This window comes from Candoia aspera, chromosome 4 (genome assembly GCF_035149785.1).
Source record: "Candoia aspera isolate rCanAsp1 chromosome 4, rCanAsp1.hap2, whole genome shotgun sequence".
Classification (NCBI taxonomy): Eukaryota; Metazoa; Chordata; class Lepidosauria; order Squamata; family Boidae; genus Candoia; species Candoia aspera.
The window spans coordinates 3,814,283-3,840,746 of NC_086156.1; the positions used below are offsets into that span (position 1 = coordinate 3,814,283).

The 26,464-nt window shown below is 45.7% G+C and overlaps 1 protein-coding gene across 1 annotated transcript; it reads left to right on the top strand.

Moving 5' to 3' along the window:
• The first annotated feature begins 2,520 nt into the window (after positions 1 to 2,520).
• On the top strand, positions 2,521 to 25,567 carry CCDC13 (coiled-coil domain containing 13). The gene is made up of 15 exons (XM_063303331.1): positions 2,521 to 2,748; positions 4,996 to 5,144; positions 6,597 to 6,739; positions 7,242 to 7,316; positions 8,005 to 8,115; positions 9,389 to 9,493; positions 10,243 to 10,407; positions 10,916 to 11,092; positions 13,083 to 13,289; positions 15,743 to 15,876; positions 17,862 to 17,936; positions 19,814 to 19,942; positions 21,610 to 21,764; positions 22,002 to 22,116; positions 25,202 to 25,567. The coding sequence occupies exons 1-15, from the start codon at positions 2,525 to 2,527 to the stop codon at positions 25,359 to 25,361; spliced, it is 2,124 nt and encodes a 707-aa protein (XP_063159401.1). The 5' UTR covers positions 2,521 to 2,524; the 3' UTR covers positions 25,362 to 25,567.
• Positions 25,568 to 26,464: the final 897 nt, after the last annotated feature.

A 26,464-nucleotide genomic window follows, 5' to 3' on the forward strand; every position in this document is an offset into this window, starting at 1 on the left:
TTTTTCCTCTTATGCATGGGTAGGCAAAGGGTTGGTGTGACACTTGAGGACATCTAGTCCACCCCCCTGCTCAGGGCAGAAATCCAAATAAAAGCATCCCTGATAGCCAGCTGCCCAACATTTCCTTGGAAACATCCACATCCTGGAACATCACAGGCTGAGCCCTTTTGTTTCCCAAAACAATAATCCAAAATGATTAAAGCTTTGGGACAAGAAGCAGGTCCCTAGCTGCAGAGGGGAGGAGAACTGAGCCCCTAAATTTCCTCTGCACCCCAAATTAAATCCAGATAAAATTTCTCTTACCCCATTTAGGCTGGCTCTTCACTTATTAAACAGTGGTTATAAGCTCCCCCAATCCATGTACTCCCTGGGAGGTGTACACATTCAAGATACAATACAAAACAGAACAACCCAAAGAATAAAACGATCCGCTAATAACCAGCAACACGCTGGCTGGGGAATTCTGGGAGTAGAAGTCCACCTATCTTAAAGTTGCCAAGGTGGGGAAACACTGGCATAAACTATCCCAGAAGCCCCCACCCACAGAGCCCTGGCAGAGAATGCTGGGAGTTGAGCCCCCCCCCCCCATATCTGGAGGGCACCCAAGCTGGGGGAAAGCGGATCCAGCGGTTCCTGTTCCAGAGCTGGAGAAAAGGTGCCGCTTTTCCCTCTTCTGCCCCGCTCCTGCCCGCTGCCCAGCCCAGCCTACGCCGCCCCCCTGCCTTTGCAAAGCCCAGGGGCATTCCTCCCTCCCAAGCATCTTCCTGGACGCGAGCCCGGGCTTCTCCTTGGCGACGGTTCCCGGGGCAACCGCGTCCCTAGCATCCAACCCTGCCTCCGGCGCCTTCGCCGGGGAGCAGCTCCGCCCCGGGGCTGTCCAGCGAGGAAGGAGGGCGCCGGCCCGGCAGCGGTGAGCGGGGCTGCTGCGGGGGCGGGGGGCCCTCTTGCACCCTCCTTAAGTCCCCAAGGAGGGGTTGGAAGGGGGGTGGAAGGAGCTCCCTCTCCCCCAAACTCTGCCCGCCCCCCCAGGAAGATGTGAAGCAGGGGAGGCTGGTCCAAATGCCACTCCTGGTTTTCCTCCCCTTCCCTCCCCTCCCCGTTTGGTCCTCTCTGCCCCTCTCCAAGTTGCCAAGGGGGAATCTCCCCCCCCCACAAGTCTCCAGAGAGCCCCCACCCCTGTTTAATGGAGGACAGGCTCCGTTTCCTAAACTTTTCTTTCCTTGGTCTGCGCCAAGTTCCCCCTGCAAGCATTCGAGGCGTCAAGATCTCTGCATTTGGGGATGTCAAACCAGAGTTGGGGCGAGGCGGAAGAGGAGCAAATAAACCAATAAACCGGCGTTTGATTTCTTGTCGTCTTGAGTTGGTCTGAGAAAGGTAGGCCTGCAAAGGGGAGGCAGGCTGAGCTGGCCTTGGAAATCTGGGCAAGACCAAGTTGGTCAGAGCCTGGATGGGAGGCCACCAAGAATCTCATGGCTGTAGGCTGGGCTGGGTAATAAAATAGATATACAGGGGAAGGCTGTGGCAGACCCCTTCCATGCAGTTACTAAGAAATCTACATTTTCTCATCATCTAGATCAGTGTTTCTCAACCTTAGCAACTTTAAGATAGGTGGACTTCAACTCCCAGGTTATCAATGTCGAAACAGCCCATGCAATTTCCCCCTCTGGAAATTTTTGCCATTAGAATAGTGTTTCTCAACCTTGGCAACTTTAAGATGGGTGACTTCAACTCCCAGAATTCCCCAGCCAGCCTTTGCTTGTCTACGTGTGATACTTGGTTTTACACTTTTTAAAATAAATCTTTTTATGTTTTAGATCTTCGGAAAATTTCTATTTATCTTACTTCACTCTTTGAATTGTAGGGTGGGGAGAGAAGGCACCTTTTTAAAAAAAATCTGCACCCTGATCCTATTTTCAAGTTCCCTACAATCCAGTTTCTCCCTCTCAGAAGTTACAGCGGTTTCGTTTGCATGTTGTTGCCATCATGAATAAAACGGCCTTATTCAGAATAAATTATAGCTGGATGCATTTTCAATTCCAGTAACTATTTTAAATAACACAGTGTTGTACTGCAACCCCATTACCCAACTGGCATGGCATTAGACCTCAACCCCTATCTTTCCCCCTTCTGGTATGGCTGCTACTGGCTGGGGTTGCTGGGAATTTGAAAGAGAAGGACACTGTTTGCTAAAAAGTAAAGTAGATGGAATACAATTGATTCGGCATTAAAATTTCTCATATTTAGATTTGTTTTAAACAGTAGTAAATATGGAGAAAGGATAGCCTGGCATTGCAGGAAGGGTTGCCCCATCAATATGGATGTGCATTGCTTGTGATGCTTGTAGATTTCCCAATATAAGCAGATAGACAGACACGGGAAAGGGTTAGGGTTAGGGCGAAGGTAGAAATGAAAAAGAGGGAAAAGACTCCATTAACTCAGGAAATTTGGGGAAATTTTCTTAAAGAGCTCGCCAAGGGCATTCTGCTTTAACCATCTTAACCTGATTTCTCTTTAAAAGGCAGCAATGGAGCCTGATGAAGATGTAAATGAAAATTTAAAAACGCAGTTTAAGGCACTCCAAGAGCAGCAGCAGAAGAGGATGCAAAATCTGATGGAGAAGAAAAAAGAAACTCAGCACAGCCTAAAGCAAAACAACAAGGAGAATCAGGACGAGGCCTTTGGCATCCCAGATGCTCTCAACTTATCGTTCTTGGCCAGCGATGTGTCAGATGCAGGCGTTGGCAAAAAGTAAGGAAGCAATCCCTGTTAGTTCAAATGGAAAGGGTGTGTGTGAAGTGTTACATACTGTAGGTCCAGATCCGACACATCGATAGTTTCAGATGTTGATTGGGCATGGAGGCATCACAGGATTATTGGAGCCTTCCCCAGCCTCCCTGTTGCCTCCCAGTTATTTTAGTGAAAATAATTCACGAGGAAATTAACACTTTAACACTTTGCAGTTGCTACCTCCACAGTGATGGGTCAAACCTGTGACTCAGAGCAGAAGTCTTGACCAGTGTTTCTCAACCTCAGCAACTTTTGTGGACTGCAACTCCCAGAATTCCCCAGCCAGCATGGGAGTTGCAGTCCACACCTCTTAAAGTTGCTGAGGTTGAGAAACACTGGTCTAAATTAAGGTGGCATCTCAACCCAAGTTTTCCACTCGTCCTCTATACTAGCGTTCCTTAAACTTTTTGCTCTCAGGACCCCTTCCCACTTTAAAAAATTAGGGAGGACCCCAAAAGAGCTTTTGTTTGCATGGATTATATTTATCAATATTGACCATATGAAAAATGAACATTGACGCATTCACAGAATATTTGTTTATTGAGTGATGTAAAAGTAACAGTATTAAACCCATTCGATATTAACATAAATAAAATATTTTTCATGAAAAAACAATATTTTTTTAACAAATAAAAAATAATAACGAGAAGAGTGACTTTGTTTTAAATTTTGCAGCTATCTGCAGTATCTGGCAAATAATTTTGATTTCGCAGACTCCTGAGAGGGTCTTGGGGGAACCCTAGGGGTCCTCAGACCACATTTTAAGAAACACTGCACTATACTATACCAGTTAACCATTCTTCACATTGTGCATATCACATATATACATGCCTCACACTATTCCGTATAATCACTCCTTATCCTTTCTTAAACAAATCCACAAAGGACCACCAGAATGTTAGTCTGGATTGGAAGAAGGAAAGGGGCAGACCAGGAATGTCTGCAGGATATGATTAAAAAAGTCAGGATGGTGTCTGTGATGGAACTGTGAGAAAAATAAGTTTTCAGATGAATGATCCTGTTCAAACCAAACTGAAACATAAAGGTATGTGGCAACACCCTTGGGAGCTATCTCACACCAGCTTCTGCAGCTTTTGCTAACTTTTATCAGGACATTCCTATAGCAAGCCACAAATCCCTGTACTCAAGAAGTTTGCTCCCTCCCTTCTTCCCACTTTCTTCAGAGTAGATAAGTAGAGCAGAAAGTAACTTGAGATCTACGGCTTATGAATATGTATATATGACATGAATATGTATGCTTACATCATTTCCTTTTCTGTCTTGCATAAATATCGGGGCATTTCTTCTGTCTGCAGGGGAGGCACCCACCATCTTGGTGAGGACCCCTCCAGAGCGCACTGTATCAGTAAAGACTGCGGTCAGCCTTGATTATTTGTGCTTTGAGTCCTGTGTTGATTCCACAATGCCGTCGAAACTCCACCTGTTTTTTTTTTGTGCATTGTGTGTGCAACACACATTAAAAAAAACAGGCAGAGCTTTGAAAGCACCCTTGCGGCCACCCTCTTGATTTTTTTTTACCACAACCTACGGACCCTCCTGGAACAGACGAATGGAAAGAGTGCCAACCGATACAGTGGCTATTAACTTTGGCATAATGACTAGTTACGGTGCAAGCCCAGCACTCCCATCTCTGTGATACTAACCACAGGGGCAAAGAGAAGGGGAAAATGAAGAGGACAATGAATGGTCACCAATGTTAGCACCGCTGTAGCATAAATGGCCTTTGAAGGCTCCCCATCCAAGCTCTAAACAGAGAAACCGAGTGGATGGTTTCTCCAAAGGAAGGGAAATTCTCCGAGTAGTTCTCAAGGGCAGGGCCACCCCTTCTTCACTGCTGCTGAAGATCTCCGTGGGAGTAGTTTGCTCTTGATAGCTTCCCATGAGATTTAAGGAAGAGTGGGAAGATGAGGTGGCCGCAGATCGCAGGAGAGATAATTGTGCGATGAAAGATGGGAACTGTCATCTCAAAGCTTGCTGCACCCACAGCAACTTTTCTGGAAAGTCGCTCTCCCTCTAAAAGCAATCTGAAGGCCAAGTCTCTTTCTGCATGAGAACTGATAGGAGGAAATGAATTGCAGAAGAATGTCTCTGCCGCCCAAATTCATCTCTTTTTCGGATCATGGGCCCTCCTAATCCGTGTCAGGATTGCGACCATGGGCTAGGCCAAGCTGTCTGTTTATTTTCTAGGTTGCTTGAAAATGAAAATGAGCAGCTGCAGCATCAACTTCGAGAGCTCATGGATGAGAACGGCAGGCTGTACAAGCTGTTGAAGGAAAGGGATTTGGAGATCAAGCAGCTTCACAAGAAGATTGAGGAGGAAAGGCTGGCTCTAATGGGTAAGCAGGAAAGTGGAACTCAGCCTGCCGTGTCTTTTCCCCAGTCTCTTCTGCAGTTCCTTTCTCTTTCTGGAAGGGCCATGGAGATAGTGGTCCAGACCAACAAGTATCAAATAATGCACTTCCATTATTTCAAGGGGTTTACTAGGAGTAGAGGGACCTGCCTCAAAGGTTCTCCCCTTCTCTTTCCAAAAGACCAAATAAAGCATCTTGCATGGCTCTATAATTCACTTGCTTGCAAAATATGAGAGAGCAAGGGATTTGTAGGGAAAGAAACGGATAGCAGGGAATTCTTAGTTATTGAGAAAAATGGGGAATGTTTCAGGGTATAACCGTCCTTAAGAAGGTCAAACTCAAAGATGTTTTGACTTCTCTTTGATAGAATTATTTCAAGGTGTTTAATTTCTTTCTAATGCCTTGGCATTCTGAAAACCCAAAAGGCCTCTGACGTTGGCTTTCTTCATAAGAGACAAGAAAGAAACCTTGCCTTGGATAACCCTAAGACCAAATCTAAAAACATTTTAATTAATGATCCCATTGATTCAAGCCAGGTTACGGCATATAAAACAATCCTGCCTTATTTCCTTGTTACTTCACCTTCTCCACCTGCAACTTTTCCCCATGACTCCTCTCTCTCTGACCCACCCATCCATGGGCAGATTCCTTGAAAGCCAGCAAGCATAAATTCCTTGTTGCTTTTGTCCTTTGCTAAATGAAAATAAAAACAGTGCAGTGTGGATGTTGGTCATGATGTCAGGCAGTGATGGGAACTGAAGTCCAATTTTACTTGCTGAATTAGAGTGGGAAATTGGCCCTCAAGTGTCCTAAAAGCAGCAATTAATATGGAAATAAGGATTTAAGGAAGGAAGCTGGTCTTTTAAGTGGCTGATCATGATGCGGTTGCTTCATTCAGGAAATATAATTGCAACTGATGACATGACAATCAGTAGCAAATCAAATACACGATCCCTGTATTTTTAACAAATCAAAACACCTAGCAGATAGGTATGCGTGCAATACTTTACATTTTCCTTTAGCCTTTTTTGCAGATTATTCTTTCTTTTTAATTCTGAAGTTGCCATAATAATGCAGTATCAAGACAGAATTTGCTTAACATTCCTTTGTGGGTATAAAATCTCTGATATCTGGATGAATGCTGAAATGCTCACTGCTATCCAAACCACAATGACTCCGTGTATAGGACCTCAACTATCTAATTATCCATCTGAGTGAAACTCCAACCCACAGAAGATCATTATTTGTCTGAGTTCAGTTCTTCTGGATCCTGTCTGTGATAGGATAGAAATGTCTGTGGTAGGAAAATCTGACTTGATAAGAAACACCCACTTGATTAAGAAACTCTGCTGCAAAATCCATTCTTTTCTTACTGTCCTATCTCTTTGGAGACACCTGGTTTCTTGTTTCCAGCTTCTCTTTCCCTTCTTTTTTCAGGGACATCTGGCTTCTCTGGGGACGTTGCCGCTGCTAAAATTGTGGAACTGGCCAAACAGAACCGACACATGACGGCTGAGATGGAAAGGGAGAAAACCAGAACGAAACAGCTGAACAACAGGATCAGACAGTTGGAAAAAGAAGTGAGGCTTCGCTCTGTTAGCACACGCATTCAACAATTTCATGCCTTAGGTGTGAAAGCCGGTTGGGTGACCTTGGGCCAGTCTCTCTCACTCAGCCCAACCCACCTCGCAGGGTTGTTGGGGTGGGGAAAACAGGATCAGGAGGATTAGGGATGTTCGCCACCTTGAGTTGACATACATACATACATATAAAAGGTGGGATACAAAAATCTGATAATAATAAGAATAATTGCTGAACACATCAAACTGCCCTAACCTAATTGCTCTGCATTTCTGAGCCCAGCAACAGATTGTATTTTGATCCTAAAACAGATTTCCACCCCTATCTTATAAAGATCTTTATGACAAACAGTGACTTAGTTTTAGTTCTGCTGGCGATAACTTGGCTGAATGCTGACTTAACCAAAGCTGTTGGTGTGATCTGTTTTTATCATTCTTCTGCACGCCTGTCCTGTCTTTATCTACCAGTTTGCACACGCATATACCTATCCATTTTTTCTAGCTACAACTGTCGACTGTTAAGCTCCAACCCCACGGCGACAGCCCAGCTTCTCGTAAAAAGATGGACGCCTCTCTGGTAAGAGTTAAAACTTCATCACACTGTTTTTTGAGAAGTTGCATCTTCTCAATTTAGCCTCTCTGGACTGCAGATCCAGCTTTGCTTATCTTTTTGACATCAGCCGGCGGGGTTAACGGGGACTGTGTTTAATTAATTGAATTGTTAGGCTCTTTAATCAGTGTGGAACAGTGAAGGGAGTTTGGGATGACAGTTGGTTTATGCTTTTCGGGGAGGCTTGTAAAAGCTGGGACCAATGGAGCTAAAAGCGGTCTCGGGCTGGGCAAGATTCTGTCTGCCGTATCCAGAAGGCACTTTGGCGTACGAAGGTCTGCAGCGACTTAAAGCAGCTGCTTCTTTTTCCAGAGCGGCTGCACGAAGCCAGGATGGTGCTTTTAAACCAGTGTTTGAAAAATACTGTTTTAAAGGGTTGCCAGCAGATGTCAGATTTATACTCACTTGGGCTCAGAAGCATTTTTGGCCATCAAATTCAGAGCACCTCCCGGCTCTGTCCCCACCGTGCTGGGTGGCCCTCCTGATTGTGTGAAAATGCCATGCAAATTGCAGAATTGGATTCGGTTAGCCTGTCGTCGAATGCCGTGTGGTTCTCGATCCTGATCTTGAAACTCGTGCTAGTAACTGAGGTGTGTCTTGTTTTTTCCCGGGGTCTCTGTTCTTCTTCAACAACACGACAACCCTCCAATCTGAGAGCCCAGAAATGAAAGCTTTGCAAGAAAAATTGTCAGCTGCCAATCTCAAAATGTCTGATTATCGCAACCAGCTCCAGACCACAAAGCAGGAACTTAAATTGTTGCACAAGGTAGGGGTCTGTGTGTGACCTGGGCAACAATAACTGGTGGGTGGGGTGGGGGAGAACAGGATAATTTCCGTACACTGTTACCTGTTAGGTAAATTTTTTAAACATCTTGTTTATCCTTTTAAATTTGCTTGGCATGTATAAGATATGCCAGAAGGTGGGTAAATAGAAGATCTCTTAGTGCAGAGAATGTTTTCACCCAAATTGGATTATTGAAATTTCCTCCCCAGACTGAGTTTCAAACAAATAATCCTTTATTTATAATGCGAACTGCACCAGGTTGTGGTCCAATCACCATCTACATTTCAAAAATAACAAGTAAACAGCAGTTAAAATTACCCCAAAGCGATGAAGTCAATGAGCCAGTTTGGTCTAGTGGTTAAGGCATTGGGCTAGAAACCAGGAGGCTGCGAGTTCTAGTTCTGCCTTAGGCCTGAAAGCTGGTTGGGTGACCTTGGGCCAGTCCCTCCCTCTCAGCCCAACCCACCTCACAGGGATGTTGTTGTGGGGAAAATAGGAGGAGGAAGAAGCATTAGGTATGTTCACCCCCTTGAGTTATTTATAAAAAAATAATAAAGGTGGGATAAAAATTCAATAAATAAATACTTACACAGGGATGAAACCGGTGGTGCTGGTGGTGTTTTCAGCAGAGGATGTTTTCTTACCAGTGGAATCCCAGAGCAACAATGCTGTGGAGAATGGGGTGGGTGGGTGGGTGGACAGGGGGCTGATTGTCAAAAACAGCCCCATCCCCTTGTGTGTACATGCATCACATGGAGGGGAGGGGAGAGGTTCACCACCATCTGACCGTTTTTGACACCCCCCCTATGGCTGCTGCTGCTGTCCCAGGGAATGTCCACAAGCCTTTTACCATGTCAGCAGACAGAGCTGTCACGTACACACACCCTTCACATGATAAAAAATTATTTATTTATTTATTTATATTTCAAGTTGAGTCACTGCCCATCTCACTCAGAGAGCGACGACTGAATACTGAAATATATATATATTGACTAAATATATCGAATAGATAAATAGATGAATAATAGATAGATAAATAGGTATATTGAATAAATATATATGTAAGTAAATATTGAAAAGAGGCGTATAAGCCACAAGTCAACGACTGGGGAGCCCAAATTTTATTGGGACTCATTTCACGTCCTCCTGAAGTATGTGGGTATTTGCCTGGCCAAATGACCTTTAAGTGAAGCATTTTCAGACCTCCAGTACCAATACTTGCACTGATTTGGGTCTGTTTACATCTCACTTTCAGCTTTTGGCAAATGAAGTGGGAGAAGACATCAACGTTCAAAGTCTTTTGTCTACCCCGGGCAGCTGGCGAGGACGGGCTCAGCAGATTCTTGTCCTGCAAGGCAAAGTGCGTCAACCTTCATCCTTTCAAATGCATTTGACTTTGCGTGTTGTGCTAAGCAACTGCTGGCTTAAACCATAGTTTGTTGACATGAAACACTAAGCCGGTCCGCACCTGATCATTCGAGCATCCACACAATCACAGTCAGGAGGCTGGGATTCCTTTAACTGTTTTAATGAAGTGTAATGAACGGTACCAAAGGCAAGCTGCGAATAAAGCGTTCCCGCTCAAACCTAACTTAAAAACTACATTCCTTAGTTAGTCCCCTTTCCCATGAAACCATGTCACCCCCCTCCCATCCAGATGGTAGTCCCACGTCCTTGATGTCCGCCATAACCATAATAAACCACTTCACACTCCAACTTCACACCCCCTCCCATCTGGCAACACAGACTCCATTCCTTGGAGAAGGAAGTGATGGTAGATGCTCCAATGAGGGGTTTTGTAAAACCTTGATCGGGGTGGGGGGGGATCTGACAAAGCCACAAATATCATTTGTAGACCACAGTGACTAGCTTTGATCATGGCACCAAATAAACCGTAGCTTAAACCGGGATGTGTGAACCAGGCTGAAGTATTCAGGTGACTGCCACAACAGGAGAAGGCAGGAAGGAATTTTTCAAGTCAGATTAGCTAGGATCGGTGGATATCCCAATGCGGATTTCTTTACCCCACATTCACCTAGTTAAGAAGAAGAATTGGTATGTGACGAATCAACCCTGGGCCTTCTGTTTCCCGCTCACCTTCCCCCGTAGGTTCGGGAGTTAGAAACCCAGCTGAATCACAGCAAAAGCAGGTTATCTGAGAATGATGCCAATGAAGAACCATTAAGCTTCACTGAGTCAAGGAAGACGTCAGCCCAGGTGAAGAACCAGCTGCGGATCCGAAGCTTGGAAAGGGAAAAGAAAGAAGCTTTGGAGGTAAGGAATTCTGGCTGGGCAAATTCAACTAAAAGTAAGATTTTGAAACCACATCACAAGCTTGCTGAGTCGTCGGCAGGTGCTTGTCCATCGATGGAGTCGGTGAACAGGGTGGGTGGGTAGGCCGCTCAGAAGGTGATTATTTTCTGGGATTTACATTCCACATTATGCAGCATTGATCCTTCTGTCTTCAACTGTCTTTTTAAACCAAAAGCAGTTAGCGACAGAAGGGGAACAAATGGGAAAAGGACCTGGGTCAATAAACTGCTTAATCCTTCCCTGGAATTTCCATCTCCAAGGTGAATTTTTCCCCCACTGGGTAGGAAGAAAGTCCTACCCAGGCGGGTTTTGTCAAAATAGAAGTGTAGAGGAGGGGATCAGAGCCCCTCAGGCAGAATCAGTACTTCAGCTGCCTAAGTTTGAAAGGCATTGTGTGCCATTGCAAAAATCATTTTGGGGTGCAGCGATCCTCAGCCTTGGCTTCCCTTTTTCTCTTTCTTAACGGCAGAAGCTTATGAACCAGCATCAGGTCCTCCAGAAGGATCATGAGGACCTGAAGAAGAAGCTGGATGGGTCCAAAGCAAGGAACAAAGTCTTGTCCAATGAGCTGAAAACTTTAAAGGAGCAAAATTCAACCCTGCTGGACAAGGGGAAACATGACGATGAACTTGTTGATGCTTTACTGGTACGATCTCGCTGATGGTATTCCTGCTTCCCATGAGGGAGATTTGGCCTTGGCTGTTACTCACGGTTATATACACCATGAATTTGTAAAGTGTTTCCCAACCCACAATTCCCCTAATTCCCAGTCAGTTGTGGGAGGGTCGGATTAGCCCATGTTTAGATTTTGAGCCCAAGATGTAAAGAAGGGCAATTTTCTCTAGACCAGTGTTTCCCAACCTCAGCAACTTTGAGATGTGTGGACTTCAACTCCCAGAATTCCCTAGGCAGCATGCATGGACTTCAACTCCTAGAATTTCCCAGCCAGCATGCTGCCTAGGGAATTCTGGGAGTCAAAGTCCACACATCTCAAAGTTGCTGAGGTTGGGAAACACTGTCTAGATCAAGAGAGGCTAGGGCAAAGATTTCATTTCATTCTAAATAAAATTGAAATACAGTTCATATAATTGCTCCCTGTATGTTGAATAACGCTCCTGATCTCCCATTAATAGTTAAGTAATTTTGGGGATACCTCTAGAGCATCTTTTCTCAACCTTTTGACCCCAGAAGAGCCCTTGAAATATTTTTCAGACCTGGGGAACCCGCACACATTCAGGCTCAAATATAGGCCAGAAGTATAAATTACTATATTCGTTTCATGGGTAGGCCTGCAAATATGCATGAACGGTGTTCTTAAACTAAAAATAATGAAACTTGCTTCTTTAACGTGAAGTTGCCCGAATCTGAAATAATTTTTTAAGTAAGTCGTGATCGCCGAGGGAATCCCTAGTGGCCTCTTGTGGAACCCGAGGGTGCCTCGGAACCCTGGTTGAGGAATCCTGCTCCAGAGGAACAAATCTAAAGATTTCTGGTGGGGCACGTGCAGCCTGGGGGCTCAATCATATAGGGATAAGCAAATGGCAAAATGTACGTTGCAGTGTTGCAAGACAAACTCTGGCTCTGTGGCACCTGTGCTGTGACATCACATGCATGTACACATGGCGCACAACTGCCGTTGGGAAGCCACAACACGTTACGTCCTTTTGACAAAATCTCAGCTTGCCGCTGACACCCCTGCTTAAACCTTAGAGAGCCAGAAGAAGAAAAATAGATTATTTATTTATTTATTTATTTTATTTATTTATTTGTCAAATTTGTCACCGCCCATCTCCTCTGAGCGGAGGAACTCTGGGCGGCTTACAATATAAAACAATAAATATATAATAAAATCTCAATATAAAACACACAATAAAACACTTTCCACCTTTGCAAAAAATCAAAAAGGAAGTTTAAATAAACTGGTTATATATTGGAAATCATCAGTGACAATCAACAGATTTACTGCTAGTCCTTACTTAACGACAACAATAAGGACCAGAAAATTGGTTGTGAAGCAGTACGGCCATTAAGTGAGTCACCACGTGACCTGACCCGATTTTACAACCATTTTTATGATGGTCATTAAGCGAATCCAGCTTCCCCAATGGACATTTTTTGCCAAAAACTGGCAAAAAAGGTTACAAATTGCAATCAAGTGATTGCAGGATGCTGCAACTGAGCATAAATGCGAGCTGGCTGCCAAGTGCCTGAATTGCAATCACGGGACCATGGGGCTGGTACAACAGTTTGCAACGGTCGTAAGTGTGAGTACAGGTCATAAAGCACTTTTTCTGAGGCCGTCGTAACTTCGGACCATTGTTAAACGAATGGTCATTAAGTGAAGACTACCTGTACAGCTTGCACTGAAGTTCCATTTGGGCTTTAACAGGATAAACTCTAGAACCTTTGCTTCCTTCAAGCTCCTGTTGAAGAGAATGGTGCAAAAATGTATGTGATCCAGATGGTTCAAATGATTTGATTTGGGGTCCCTGTTGTTTGATCCCTGTCCGAGGGGTACCTGTTTGTTAATGCATTTCTGCAACTGGCCCAAAGTGAGTCTCCTGTTGCTCAGCATGCCCTTTTCATGCAATGCAGAGAGAAAAGCAAGGGTCTCTGTCCCTCTTCGCTTTCCCCAGAGCCAGCAGAAGGAAATGCAGGTCATCTTAAAGAATCTGAGCCAGCAGGAAGAGAGGAACGCAGAGTGTCACAAGACCCTGGGGATGCAGCTGAATGTCGAGGTCCAGAAGCAAAGCTGCCTCATTGAGCAGCTCAAGCGGATGGTGGCGGACCGAGAGGCTCAGGTGAAGCAGCTTGAGGAGATGGTCAGGCAGCTCAAGTTGCAGGTAAGCTGCCTCAGGGACGAGAAGCGAGTGCGGAGGGCAGAGGGAATGGCCTGGAAGGACAAGAGGAGGACCCACCCCAAAGATTACGGTCAGATAAGGGGCCTGAGTCTGGGCCAAGCAAGTAATGTGAGAAAACGTCTCAGCCAAGCCCCTCCTAGTTCACACAAAGATAAAGGGAGGGAGGGTGGGAAGCACATTCAGACTTGGAAGATTCTGTTACTGCAGCTTTACAATAAAAGTAATCCTGGCCTCTATGGCGTTGGCTTCTTAGTCTGGCCTACCTTGCTGGACTCTTGGTGAGAGAGGTCGCTATCCATGCATATTGGGAGAGGGGATCCCTCAGTCTTGAATGGCACCCATCATGGAACCCTAGAGAGGGAAGGGATCTCGGGGGCCCTCTAGTCCAACCCCATGCTCAGTGCAGGATCCCATAATGGGCGGTGAGAAGAGCCTTGAGGAAGAGGAGGAACAGCCGCAGCAAGGCAGCGGTCCATTAAGAGAAATCTGAGTCCTAAGCAGGAATGGAATTTGAGACAATGCCTCAGACGTGACCCCCTCCGCCTTAATCCTAAAGAGAACTAGGGAGGGTCCCTTCTGAGACGCTTTCTCAAACTACATTCCTGCTTAGGACTCAGATTTCTCTTATCGGACCGTTGCCTGGGCTGCGGCTGTTCCTCCTCTTCCTCAAGGCTCTTCTCACCGCCCATTACAGATCCATGACACCCTTGCTGACTGATGGCCACCCTGCCTTTCCACGAAGGCCCCCAGCAAAGGAGAACTCCTTTCTCGTGGGCAAACAAGAACGGTTTTGATAAGAAATAGCAACTCTGTTATTCACAGAACGTTGCATGCGGTCCGTTTAAACTGCAGTCCGGCTGTGCTTTTTATTAGTCATCTAGTTTGGGGAGATGGATAGGTCGACTAAGGCTGATGGCCTAGGCCGCTTACAAAAACGTAACTGTTGAATACAGACCTCGGTGTAAAAAAATACGCATCTCTAAAAATACCAGGTGAGAAGCGGTTTGTGGCAGAGTCCCAGTTCCAGCAACAATGGCGAATTGTTCCATATTTTCCCAGACTTAATTACTGGGAAAAGCAGAATTAATTGTTGAGGGTAAACTTGCTGAAGACAGGATCTTCAAAAGGTGCTCCATAAAACGGTCTGTGTGGTGTGTGCAGAAGCAGCATCTGAACCTGACAGTTTCCTAAAATTTTTCCTGTCCCTGAGAGATGCAGGGGTATGGCAGTGAATTTGGCAACGTACGAAGTATAATGGGGCTGAGAACTTGGTTACTTCCCCCCGCTTCCTCCTCCTGTTCCTCCTTTTCATTTACTCATGAAATCCCTGAAGGATTTTAAAGTCCCAACTAAGTGCATCAAGCGGGGTGTGTGAATAAGACTCAAGTATTCTGGAGGCCAGGAGACCTGGATGAAAAGATTTCCTTTTGGAAAACCACAACCATTTGCTCCTCAAACTGCCAGATTGGGGCATTTTGGGAGAAGAAGCAGAACATTTTAGAGAACTGTCTTTGGAATGCTGTATTTTGCATACAGCTAGCCTTGCACCTCTTTGCACCTTTTTACACACAGAGGGACGCAGAAACCTTTACAAAAAAACCTGTCACTGAAAATTGGTGATTTTGCTGCCAAATTTTGCCAGTGTGAGCTAGGTTGCTCTAAAGTTTGCAAAATCAAGGGTGGGGCAGGGGTACCCACAAGTGGGGTTTAAAAAGTCAAGTTAGTGGCCATGACTGTGCATAAAAACTTAGGTTAAAAAAAGGGTGGTCTTAAATCAAGACACCCCCTCCTGCTAACCACCATGGATGTCCCTGGGTACGGATCTACATGAGCTCCATGAAGTGCAAGTGAGTCCTGAACAAGTGGACCCTGGAAACCTAAAGTCCATAAAAACAAACCCATAACTATGAAATGTAATTATAGATACAGGTAGTCCTCGCTTAGCAACCATTTGTTTAATGATGGTTCGGACTTACAACGGTGCTGCAAAAACCAACCTGTGACTGGTTCTCACACTTACAATTGTCACCCCGGTCATGTGATCATGATTTGGGCACTTGGCAACCAGTTCACGTTTATGACCGTTGCAGTCCCGTGGTCACATGATTGCCATTTTTTACCTTCCTGGCTGGCTTCTGGCAAGCAAAATCAATGGGGAAACCATGTGATTCGCTTAACGACCACATGGTTTGCTTAATGCCATGGTGATTCACTTAACGACCGCCACAAAAAGTTGTGAGATTGGGTTGGACTCACTTAATGACCGCTTCACTTAGCAACCAAAATTCCAGTCCCAATTGTGGTTGTTAAGTGAGGACTACCTATAGCAGCCTTTCTCTCCTGCTATCCCAAAAGTTGATGAAAGCTAGGGCTTGCTAGAAAAATGGTCAAATTGAACCCCAGATATTCAAAATCTGATGGCTGGTATTTCACAGCAGCAGCGTCCTCCCCAACCAGAGGAAAGTGGTTCGGATTCCATTTCCACATTGTCTACAGAGTCTTTAGAAGAGGCAAATTCCACTTTCGCACCCCAGAAGGAAGACTATAATAGAAGTAACAGCTGTGCACGGTAGGGAAGATAGCTTTCCAAATTTCACATTTAACATCTGTCTCTAAATATGTGAGAGGCTCCCTGAGTTTTGGTCCCAGGTCATTATCCTGACCCAGACCGGCCACCTTTGGTCAGGGAACGAGCTCCTCGGCTGGACTCCCTTGTTTATTTTATCCGATGGCTCGTAAGGAATCGTATGATTTAGGGGCGCTTGAGCCAACGTTTCAGGCAGAAACTCTGATCTCTCCTCTTAGATATATAATAAAACTTCTCCCAGCCTGTTAGAGAGGTTCTTCGGAGACGATAATCGTGCCCATCTTAGACTCCTGGAATGGGTGGATCTTTGAGGTCATCTAGCCTAACCCCCTGCCCAGCACAGGAATAGACTACTTTAGCATCTCCAATAGATGGCCACTCAGCCTCAGTTTAAGCACCTCTTAAGTTTAAGTTGATATCCATCCAAAATCTACTCCCTTGTAATGTAAGCTCATTGTTCCTTCTGGAACCTGTGAACAATTGTGCTCAGCTATCACGTCCCATCACAGTCTTCTTTTCTCCAGGCTAAACGTACCCAGCATGCCTAACTATTCCCCTTAAGTTTGTCTGCATCCTTCGTAACACCCTTTCATTTAGTTCTTTCATCTTGGATTAATTCCCTGAAAATCATACCAGGTGAGAAATCAAAGGAAGAGGTGTCCCAGGAACAAGACCCCCCTCCTTGGCTGTGTTCATGCATCTCATTAAGCTGTGTTTTTCCTGACTACAGGTAGTCCTCGACTTATGACCATTCGTTTAGCAACCGTTTGAAGTTACAGCGGTGCTGAAAGAGTGACTTATGACTGGTCCTCACATGTACGACTGTCGCAGTGTGCCCACAGTCACATGATCGCAATTTGGATGCTTGGCAACTGGCATATATTTATGATGGTTGCAGCATCTCAGGGCCATGTGATCACCACTTGCAACCTTCCCAACCAGCTTCTGAGAAGCAAATTCAATAGGGAAGCCCGATTCGCTTAACGACTGTAGCAAAAAAGGTTGTAACATCGAGTGCGGTTACATGATGCCTCACTTAATGACCACACTGCTTAACGATGAGTTTTTCAGTCCCAATCGTGGTCATAAGTTGAGGACTACCTGTATAGTTTACTGTGCTGATTACAATTGTCTCAGTGTGTGAGGATAATAATAATAATTTATTATTATTATTATTATATAATATATATTATTATTATATAAATATAATAACAATAACAATAAGCTCAGCTAGAATTTACAAACCACAGTGGCTGGGCTCACCAAGCTAACCCATCGTAGAGGTGGGCTACAGGACCCTAGCCATCTGGATTGCACCCTCCTCCATCCTCCCCTTGTTGACCTGATTCTCACCGGGAGTGATCAACTTCAGGTGGCGCCTTGCATCTTTGTGTGAAAGGGCTCCTCCATATGGAGGAATTCTTGGCCCACAGAAACCTGGAGTGAAAGGGAGGAAGGGAATTTAGAGGACATCTCGTCCAGGACGTGGTGGACTCTCCTCTGTTTAAACAGAGGCTGAATGGCCCTGTGTTGGGGATGTCGAAGTGGTGGATTCCTGCGCTGGGTAGAGGGTTGAACTAGGCGATTTCTGAGACCCCCTTCCGCCCTTCCGTTCTGGGATTCTGTGATGGGAAAGGCAAGAAAGCTTGCAGTTTAGCCAAAAGGATTTACCTTTGCCTCTTCGCAGACATTCCAGGTTTCTGTGGGGCCAAGAATGCTTCCGTCTCAAGGGGCAGCACCCTCTTCCCTCTTAATCTTTGCATGGGAAGAAGGCTGATGAATGCATGGCTTTGGCCTTCGTGGTATTTGAAGGCTGCATTGTTTGCAAATTAGAACTCCCACAGCATTCTAAACACTCCCTAGATAGCAGCAACCTGCCCGGATGTTGTGTGTGTGTGTGTGGGGGGGGGGGGGTTAGATGCCGAAGCTGCAGAGAAACAACGTGACAGATGCTTTGTGTGTTCCAGGACACTGACGAAGATGGGACACACCCTTGTGGATTCGGTAGCGACTTTGTTTCCAGCTGCTCACGCTCCTGGGAGGTTTGTGCCAACTTCCGTGTTTCTATCTGGTATGCCTGGGATTCCTTCCCGCCCTTCCGGGGAGGTCTGCAGGCTGTGGTCCAAAAAGCCAAGATGGCAGCCTTTATTTATTTATTTATTTATTTAGTAAATTTACAGGGCCGCCCATCTCGTCTACATAACTCTGGGCAGCCAAGTTTCCAATGCCTTGCAGAAGGTGAGCAGCGTTGGGGCAAATCTGGTTTCATGGGGATGATGTTCCAGAGCAGTGTTTCTCAACCTTGGGAACTTGAAGATGGGTGGACTTCAACTCCCAGAATTCCCCAGCCAGCACAGCTGGGAGTTGAAGTCCACCCATCTTCAAGTTCCCAAGGTTGAGAAACACTGTTCCAGAGGGTGGGTGCCATGGCAGAAAAAGCCCTTCTCCTGGGTCCCACTACATGGCATTGTCTTGTGGACAGACCCAGATGTACTGGGATGGGTGGACACCACTGGGGAGAGGCGGTCCCTTAAATAACCCAGCCCCAAGCCAGAAAGAGCTTTAAAGGTGACAACCAGCACCTTGAATTGCACCCAGAAGCACACCAGAAGCCACTGCAGCGCACGGAGCAGAGATGTCACCTGTGCCAAGTGGCTGGCATCCATAATAACCCTGTGCCACTGCGTTTTGCACCAGCTGAAGCTCCCAAATACTCTTCAAGGGCAGCCCCATGTGGAGTGCATTGCAGTAATCCAGGTATGATGGTACAATAAAAGATTAAAAAAAACAGCAGAGTTTCGACTGCATCGTGGTGGCCGTTGTCTTAGTTTTTGGGACCGCACCCTGCAGACAGCCCTACTCCCTTCTCTCCACCTGCCCATTTCAACATCGTGCCTTGCGTCAAATGCTGCTGAAATGGCTGAAGGAGCGGGCCGAGTGTAATGATATGAAGTCAACGAAACAGCTAAGCATAGGCCCGCCTGGCCCACACTGGCCCACTCTGCTCCTGCAGCTTGTTCAATGTGCATGTTCTGTTGTGTCGGGATGCGTAGGCATTAGCATCCTGGCTCAAGGCCACCAAGCCTACAAGAACTGATCTTGGGTTTTCCTGCGTCAAAGAAATCCTGCACCTGCAACTAACTATGGTTAGAGCTGTACAAGCAGAGATCGAACGTTCAAGGAGGACCTGCTCCAGGTTCCCCAACCCAAGGGAGGTTTAAGGGCTTGGATTTGAAGACAGGTCTTCTTAGGTGTGCCCCCCGCTTTATGGAACACTTTCCCCCTGAAGTTACAATAGGCCCACTTCCTCCTTATGTTCAGGAAGGCCCTTAAAGCGATTTTATTTCTGCAGCCCTTTGGATCCTCAGGTGGGTTGGTGCACATCTACTGCTACTGTGTCCGTGAACATTTTTAAGCATCAGGATAGTAACTTGTCTAGCTCATATGCACCATCCAGAATCCTGCAGGCTGGGGCAGTGTATAAGGATGGTTAAGGCATAAATGAATAAGTGAACTTCAGATCTCTGTTAGTCTACTTTGTGTGAGCGATTTGCAAATCACTTACTTGGCGTTTGATCTTGGCTTCCGCATGTCGTTCAACCTTTGCAGTGCTGCATTAATTTATGGGCTCGATGGGCACCAGACAGGGGTGTCCGTAGCTGCCATCTTGACTTTTTTGACCACTGCTGTGGACACCCCTGCCAGGAGATGGGGGCAAGGCCCCAGGTTTGCCTGTCTTTAGAGCAGCTTTTGGTAGGCCTGTCGGGGGTACCTTCCTAGGTGTTCTTCCTCTTAATATCAGCTAGGAAACTGACAGAGAAGGTGGACTGTGACTTCCCATAAGTGTCCAGCTGGGCTTTGCTGAATGGATCACTGATGGAATAATTGGGCTTTCGGCCTGATCTTCCCTCTGCTTTAGGGTGTCGGAGCCTAACGAACTCGATATCGGGACCCTGAAGATGCAGATCACAGAATACAAAGCTCTTTGTCAGGCCGCAGAAGTGGAACGGGATCGTCTGATAGAGCTGGTCAGCCTCCTACAGAAAAGGTATAAGGGGTCGCTGAGAGGAAAATTCCCCTATATCTTGAAGCCCGGGGTCCCATTGTCCCACGTCACTCAAGTCTCTGAAAATGTCAGGCGGGTTTTTCCAGCTCCAGCGGTCAAAAGTTTGGGTTGTGAAGACAAAGGAGAGAAGTGATGTGTTTCTGTGGACACCAAGGGAGATCTAGACAGACAATACATCCCATCAGAATGACAAGTTTCTCTCCTGTGACATACCCTATGTGTGTTTTGGTCTATCTTCTTGAAGCACTTTTCCTCAAAAATAAGGTGTTTTTTCTTTCTTTCTCTGATTCCTTTCCATCCCGTGGGGTATTTACATCCCTTAGAACGGCAATGAAGGAATTATAATGCGTTTGTAATTCAATACAGCAGTGTCTGCAGGATGGTCAGGCCAGGCAAAATGCGGTCGCAGCCGTGTGATCAAAGCCCCACCTCTTCATACGTAAGCGTGAAATCCACAGATGTACAAAAAGGTGCGTGGCTTGGATCGTGCTGCCGTCGCGGCCATCTTTGTCTGCTTTGATCCTTACCCCGCAGATGCCACTGACTCCTGGACTTGTTGTTGGATGCAAAATGTTCCAGAGTTCCAACATTGTATGTGTGTTTTCATGGAAAAGATCTGAAGTTGCCCGCGAAATTAACAAAGCTTATTTACAACCCTGTCAATCTTTGACCAGCAGCCAACCTTGGTCAATCTTGAAAAGCCAAGCAGGGTCCAATCTGGTTAATACTTGGATGGGGGACAATCTGGGAAGTCCGGGGCTGTAACCCAGACCTGGAAGTCGAAGAAATTCTGAAATAGGCAAGAGGAAGTCAAGTTCATGCTGTCGCCCAGAAAAACGCATGGACATCCAGTCGATCTCAACTGCAAGCTGAGTTTAGCCTTGTGGAGTTCAAAGAGGCTACAAGCCTGTAGAAGAATTCAGCCTTGGTCTCACCGTCATTGTGGGGAGCCGATAGATGCAGCAGCCGTTACAAAGCTATGTTTTTTTAAGCCTGGGAATTGGAGAAAACATTAGAAAGAGTTTCAGGCTGACTCCACCTAAACTCCCTGGGCTATGAGGGAAGGGAAAATTTCAAGGGTTTTCAAGATTCTGTTATTCTAACCCAGTGTTTCTCAACCTTGGCAACTTTAAGGCATGTGGACGTCAACTCCCAGAATTCCCCAGCCAGCCCTGCTGGCTGGGGAATTCTGGGAGTTGACGTCCACATGCCTTAAAGTTGCCAAGGTTGAGAAACACTGCATCTCAACAGAGTTCCAGCATTCCAGTGGAGTCTGTTTCCTAATCTGACCTACCCTGAAGGGCCGACAATCCTATTTGCACCCAAGGGAAATCCTGAAAGGTCCTAAACCCAGACAAGGCATTATGTGTTTATATATATAAGCACAGAGGAGCCACTGCCTTCTTCTTCCAGGGTCTGTCTTCAACATCCCAGTTGAGCCAACCACCCTGTGATACCCGGTGGTCCCCCATCCATGTACCAGCAAGGCCAGATTCTGCCCAGCCTGGGGGACATCGGCCAGGGGCTGACAATTCACCCTCAGATCCTGAGTTGTTGCTGCGGTGGGATCCCGAGGGTTAACCTTTCGAGGTTCAAAACCTCAAATTTCGAAAGGCGTCTGCAGGCCGTCTTTGTGCTTGGCCCACCAGGGTGGACGACAGCATTGCTAAGGTTTGGGAGGCGGAGAAGAACTTTCAAGAACAGCAGCGCAAGTACATCAGTCTAGAGCAGCAGTTTGCAAAGCTGAAAACAGAGTCGGGGAAACCGGTTGGTGCCTCAAAAGCGTACTCCAGAAACAAAGCAGGTAAAGGGGTTTTAAGCATCGGGAGAAGCTACCGGTTGCAGAAGCCCTGCGCAAAAAAAGCGTGCCGGTGGAATAGCGATGTACTCCTCAGCCCTGAGGAAAATCCCAGTGTCTCTTTTCCCATCTCAACTGAAAACGTGAATCGTGTTTTTTAGAAAAGTTAGAATCGGGTGGGTTTGAATGCGGGCCGACTTCTGGATCATCATTCCCATTTAACCACAGGTCTTGTCTCCATAGCTCAGCCACCCAGCAGCACCAGGATGAGCTGGAATGCAGGAGATAAGAAAGACCTCCCATCCATGCAACTTTCAGAAGTCCCTCTGGAGTCTCAGTTAGAGGAGCTATCCACACAGTAAGATCTTTCGTATTCCTTGTCCATTTTTTTTTTTAAATCAAGCCCTCAATTAGACTTAGGAAGAATTCTGTTCGATCCTTTGTTTTCATGTTTTTTTGTTAACATCTTCGTCTTCTGAATAATCTTCTGGTTACTAACCTTAAAACCTGCTAGTGTACCAAATTCTTTTAATTTTTCCATTAATGTTTCTGTTCCCTTTAATGGATCCTCCAAAACCAGCACCAAGTCATCAGCAAATGCCCTCAACTTATAAGTTTCTTTTTTAAACTTTACTCCCACAGTTCTCTGGTCTTATATCTCTATCCAATATTTCAAGAAGTAAAATAAACAGGAGAGGAGACAATGGGCATTCCCATCTTGTCCTTTTTTGTATCTCACAGGGTTTGGTTAGATCTCCACTGACAATCGTTTGCACTTTCCGTGAAGCGTAAATCGATCTTACCCATTTAATAAATTCCTCTCCAAAATTCATATCTTCCAAAACTTTAAACAGGAAGGCCCAGTTCAAGTTGTCAAAGGCCTTCTCTGCATCTAAGAAAATCAGCGCAGCTTGTTTTTCATTATGTTGCTCCAAATATTCCAAAATGTCCAGTGGATTTCTTATATTATCCTTTAACTGTCTTTTAGGTAAAAACCCACATTGATCTTCATGAATAAATTTTTGCAAAGTCATTTTCCACCTCTCAGCCAAAATCATGGTGAACAACTTATAATTCAATAATAATATTATTCAATAATATAATAAAATTATATAATAATATTATTATTATATAATAATAATATAATAATATTATTCAGTAATAATAACTCATTATTCAATAATGATATCGGCCAATAACTTCTTGTTAAAGTCAAATATTATCCCTCCTTAGGTATTATTTATTTATAAATAAATAAATAAATTTATATTTATTTATAAATAAATAAATGTATTCATACATTCATAAATTTGTTTATTAATCATATTTATGGCTACCCATCTCACACATCGCGTCACTGGGTGGCATACAACAATGAGATAAAACAGCAAATAGATTAAAAAAAAACCACCACTCCTTATAGCAAGATAAAATGTGAGTGTTAAAATAAAAATATCAAAAATTTAAAAATACGCCCTGTTAATTAAGAATTAACGAATTGATTAATTGTATCAAATGCTGTATTAGCCTCTTTCCAGCTCTGTGGCATCTTTGCCTTCTGTTAAATAGAATTCACTGTATTTTGTAAAGGTTTTAAAAGTTCCTCCTCAAAGCATTTATAATAAGAAGCCGGTGAGCCATCCAGTCCAGGCATCTTTCCAGTTTTAGTCTTTTTTATAGCTTCACAAATTTCCCTTATTGTTATGGCTCATTCATAATCTGTGTTTCTCTACAATCTTTGGTAAATTTTGCTTCCAGTGGACAGTTTCTTCAAAGCAGTGTTTCTGAACCATGGCAACTTTAAGATGTGTGGACTTCAGCTCCCAGAATTCCCCAGCCAGCCATGCTGGCTGGGGAATTCTGGGAACTGAAGTCCACACATCTTAAAGTTGCCAAGGTTCAGAAACGCTGCTTTACAGCAATGATTCTCAAACTGTGGTCCGTGAACCACTGGTGGAGATTCATTAGGAGGCCTGCAGAGTTCCCCACCAGTCGAAATGATCCGTAGCTGAAAACAGCCTGGTGGACCGAAATGTATAAGTGATAATACAAGTCGTGCCAGGAGAACTAAAACTCAGAAGGCTGACAATAGCAAGCGGGTCACGAGTGCAGTTCCTGAGTCCACCGGTGCTGTGCAAAACGAGCATCCCAAAATGAAAACGGCAAAGAAGCCATTAAGACAGCCGCTACCAAAAAGCGGGATTTCCTTGGGCTCGAGCGCAGACCTGAAGTCCTTAGAGGTTGCTGCTGGAAAGCAGCAAGCTTGGGCATAGGCTTGTTGTTACTGCAGCGCACAGTTCAAACGCAAAGTGGGGAACAGGTTTGGATTAAAATGTTTGATAGGAAGTTTAGCCTTAAAAAGCCCTTTAAAATGGGAGGTGTGGAAGGGTATGGTCAAAGGCATAGCCGAAAGCGAAATCCTAGGTGTCCACAGCTGGACGCAATAGTGCCGAAATAACATTGCAGCGTGGGCGCCACCTTTTTGTACTTGCGTGGCATTTATGCAAGGGCATAAACTGTGGAGTTACGTCCTTCCCCACGGTAGAGGAGCGGAGAGACGGCCTTGGAACAGGTACGTTGGAGACCGTTCGCAAAACAGATTACCCCACCTCGATTTCCCTTGGTAGAAGAGGGAGGGAACGAGAAATGCTGTCGGTTTTTCAAGATTCTGTTATCACAGCCTATCTCAATGAAGTTGAATCCTAACACTTCTTGCGGTGTCGGTTCCCTGACCTGGCCTACCTTGCAGGGCTGATACCTAGGGACACTAGGACTGTAATCATTACCTTGTTCTTTCAAAATCGTGCTCTCGAAGAATAAAACATAAGGTGAGGTGTTGGTTGAATTTACGGGCAACGTCTTTTAGGGGCTCACAAACGAGAAGGACTGCTGGTTCCACCCTTCTCTGCTCCTCCAAAACAGGAGGCGTGGAAATTGTCTCCCCACAGTCGGGAGAGCTTGAACGTCCCAAACAGCGTGCATTTGAACACCCAAAAGCCGCCAGAGCCTTATGAACCGTATTTAATAGTTATACGGATCACTTGTTTTCCTTACGTTGTAGTTTTCCCCCATTTTTTTTGCAGTCGGTTGTCGTCTTCCTGCTGATACCGTCGGAGACAGAGAGATCTATTTTAAGCTTCCAAGAGCTGCAAGGATTAGGGAGCGGGCAAACGTGGGCAAGTAAATCGAGCCTGTCCCGTGGACTCCCCGAAATACTTCCAAATGTGTATGCTTTGGAAAGAAATACATTTTGCTTTGCCACTAAAACACCCGAGAGCACTGTTTCTCAACAGTGGCTATGCTGGCTGGGCAATTCCGGGAGTTGAAGTCCACCCATCTCGAAGTCGCTGAGGTTGAAACACTGCCCTGGAGAACGGTAGCCCTGTTTCCCGCCTGTATTCTCGGCCAGGTATCAAGCCAATCGGCTGTTTCCTTCCATGCAGGCTCGCAATCCAGGTGGATGAGAACAATGCGCTGAAGAACGCCTTGCAGGACACGGTCAGGATCAAGGAGGAGGACTTCCGGGTGTACCAGGACACCGTGGGACAGGTGAAGGAGATCTTCCTGCACGCTCTGAAGCAGCAGAAGCAGGAGAAGAACTAAGCCAGGCCCAACCTGGGGGCGGCCCAGTGGAGGGAGGGGGTTTCTCCCAACGTTCAGGTTTGCTCCCTCCAAGGTGACTCTTGTTTGAACACTTGCAGGAGGGAGTGAGATACACAACAGACCTTGGTCCTGTGGAAGAAGTGGGTGGTGCTGTTTCAGGCTTTTCCCAGCTAGAGAAGCTTCGGGGCCAGCTCCTCTCGTCCATAATGATGTACACATAGCCACGTTTTGTGGACTCTAGCCCGGCACCCTCTCCGAACAAGGCTAGAATCTGTAACCCGGAAGGATTGGCTTGGGTAGAAAGAACTGGATCAGCTCAGTCTGCCTGCCCAAGGAAAACCTGTTTTTAACTTTCAAGGTGTAAATACAGACACCGTTTTTGTCACTTGGCAAGACCAGGAGGAGGCAAAGGGTCTCTTTTGTTTTCTCAAATGACACGACTGACGGGTCGCTATTTCTGCTTTGCTCCCACGCGTGAATTGTAAGGAAGGCCACGAGCTACCTCCTCTTCCTGGGCCATGTCGTCGGTGCACCCATCGTGCCTTCCTTCTTCTCTGCCCAAACTTGCTTTGCCACCAGTTGGCTTCCTCGTTGACTCGGTGCTCCTCTCTGGAAGTTTTCTCCTTGTCAAGTTGCTTGGGGGCTCGGATTGATTCAGAAAATGTTTAACCAAAAGGAATTCAGCTTGAGTTTAAGGTGGTTTGCCAGCCTGTAGGCATGAAAGGAAAAGTAGGCAGAAAAATATATCATATATAAACCCAGAGAAGAATCCAGGGAAACACCCAGATTCCCCACCTGGTCACGTTATAGTTGCCAGGCTAGCTTGAAATCAGCCCTGGAGCTTTGCCACGAAAACATCCTAGAGCATTGTTTTTAACCTCAGCGACTTCAAGATGGGTGGACTTCAACTCCATAGCTGGCTGGGGAATTCCGGGAGTTGAAGTCCACCCATCTTGAAGTCGCTGAGGTTGAGAAACACTGCCTTAGAGGAAGGTAGCCCTGTTTCCAGCTTGTATTTTCAGCCAGGTGTCAAGTCAATCAGCTGTTTCCTTCCAGGCAGGCTCACAATTCAGGTGCCCCCCAACCCACTAAAACTGTGCCTT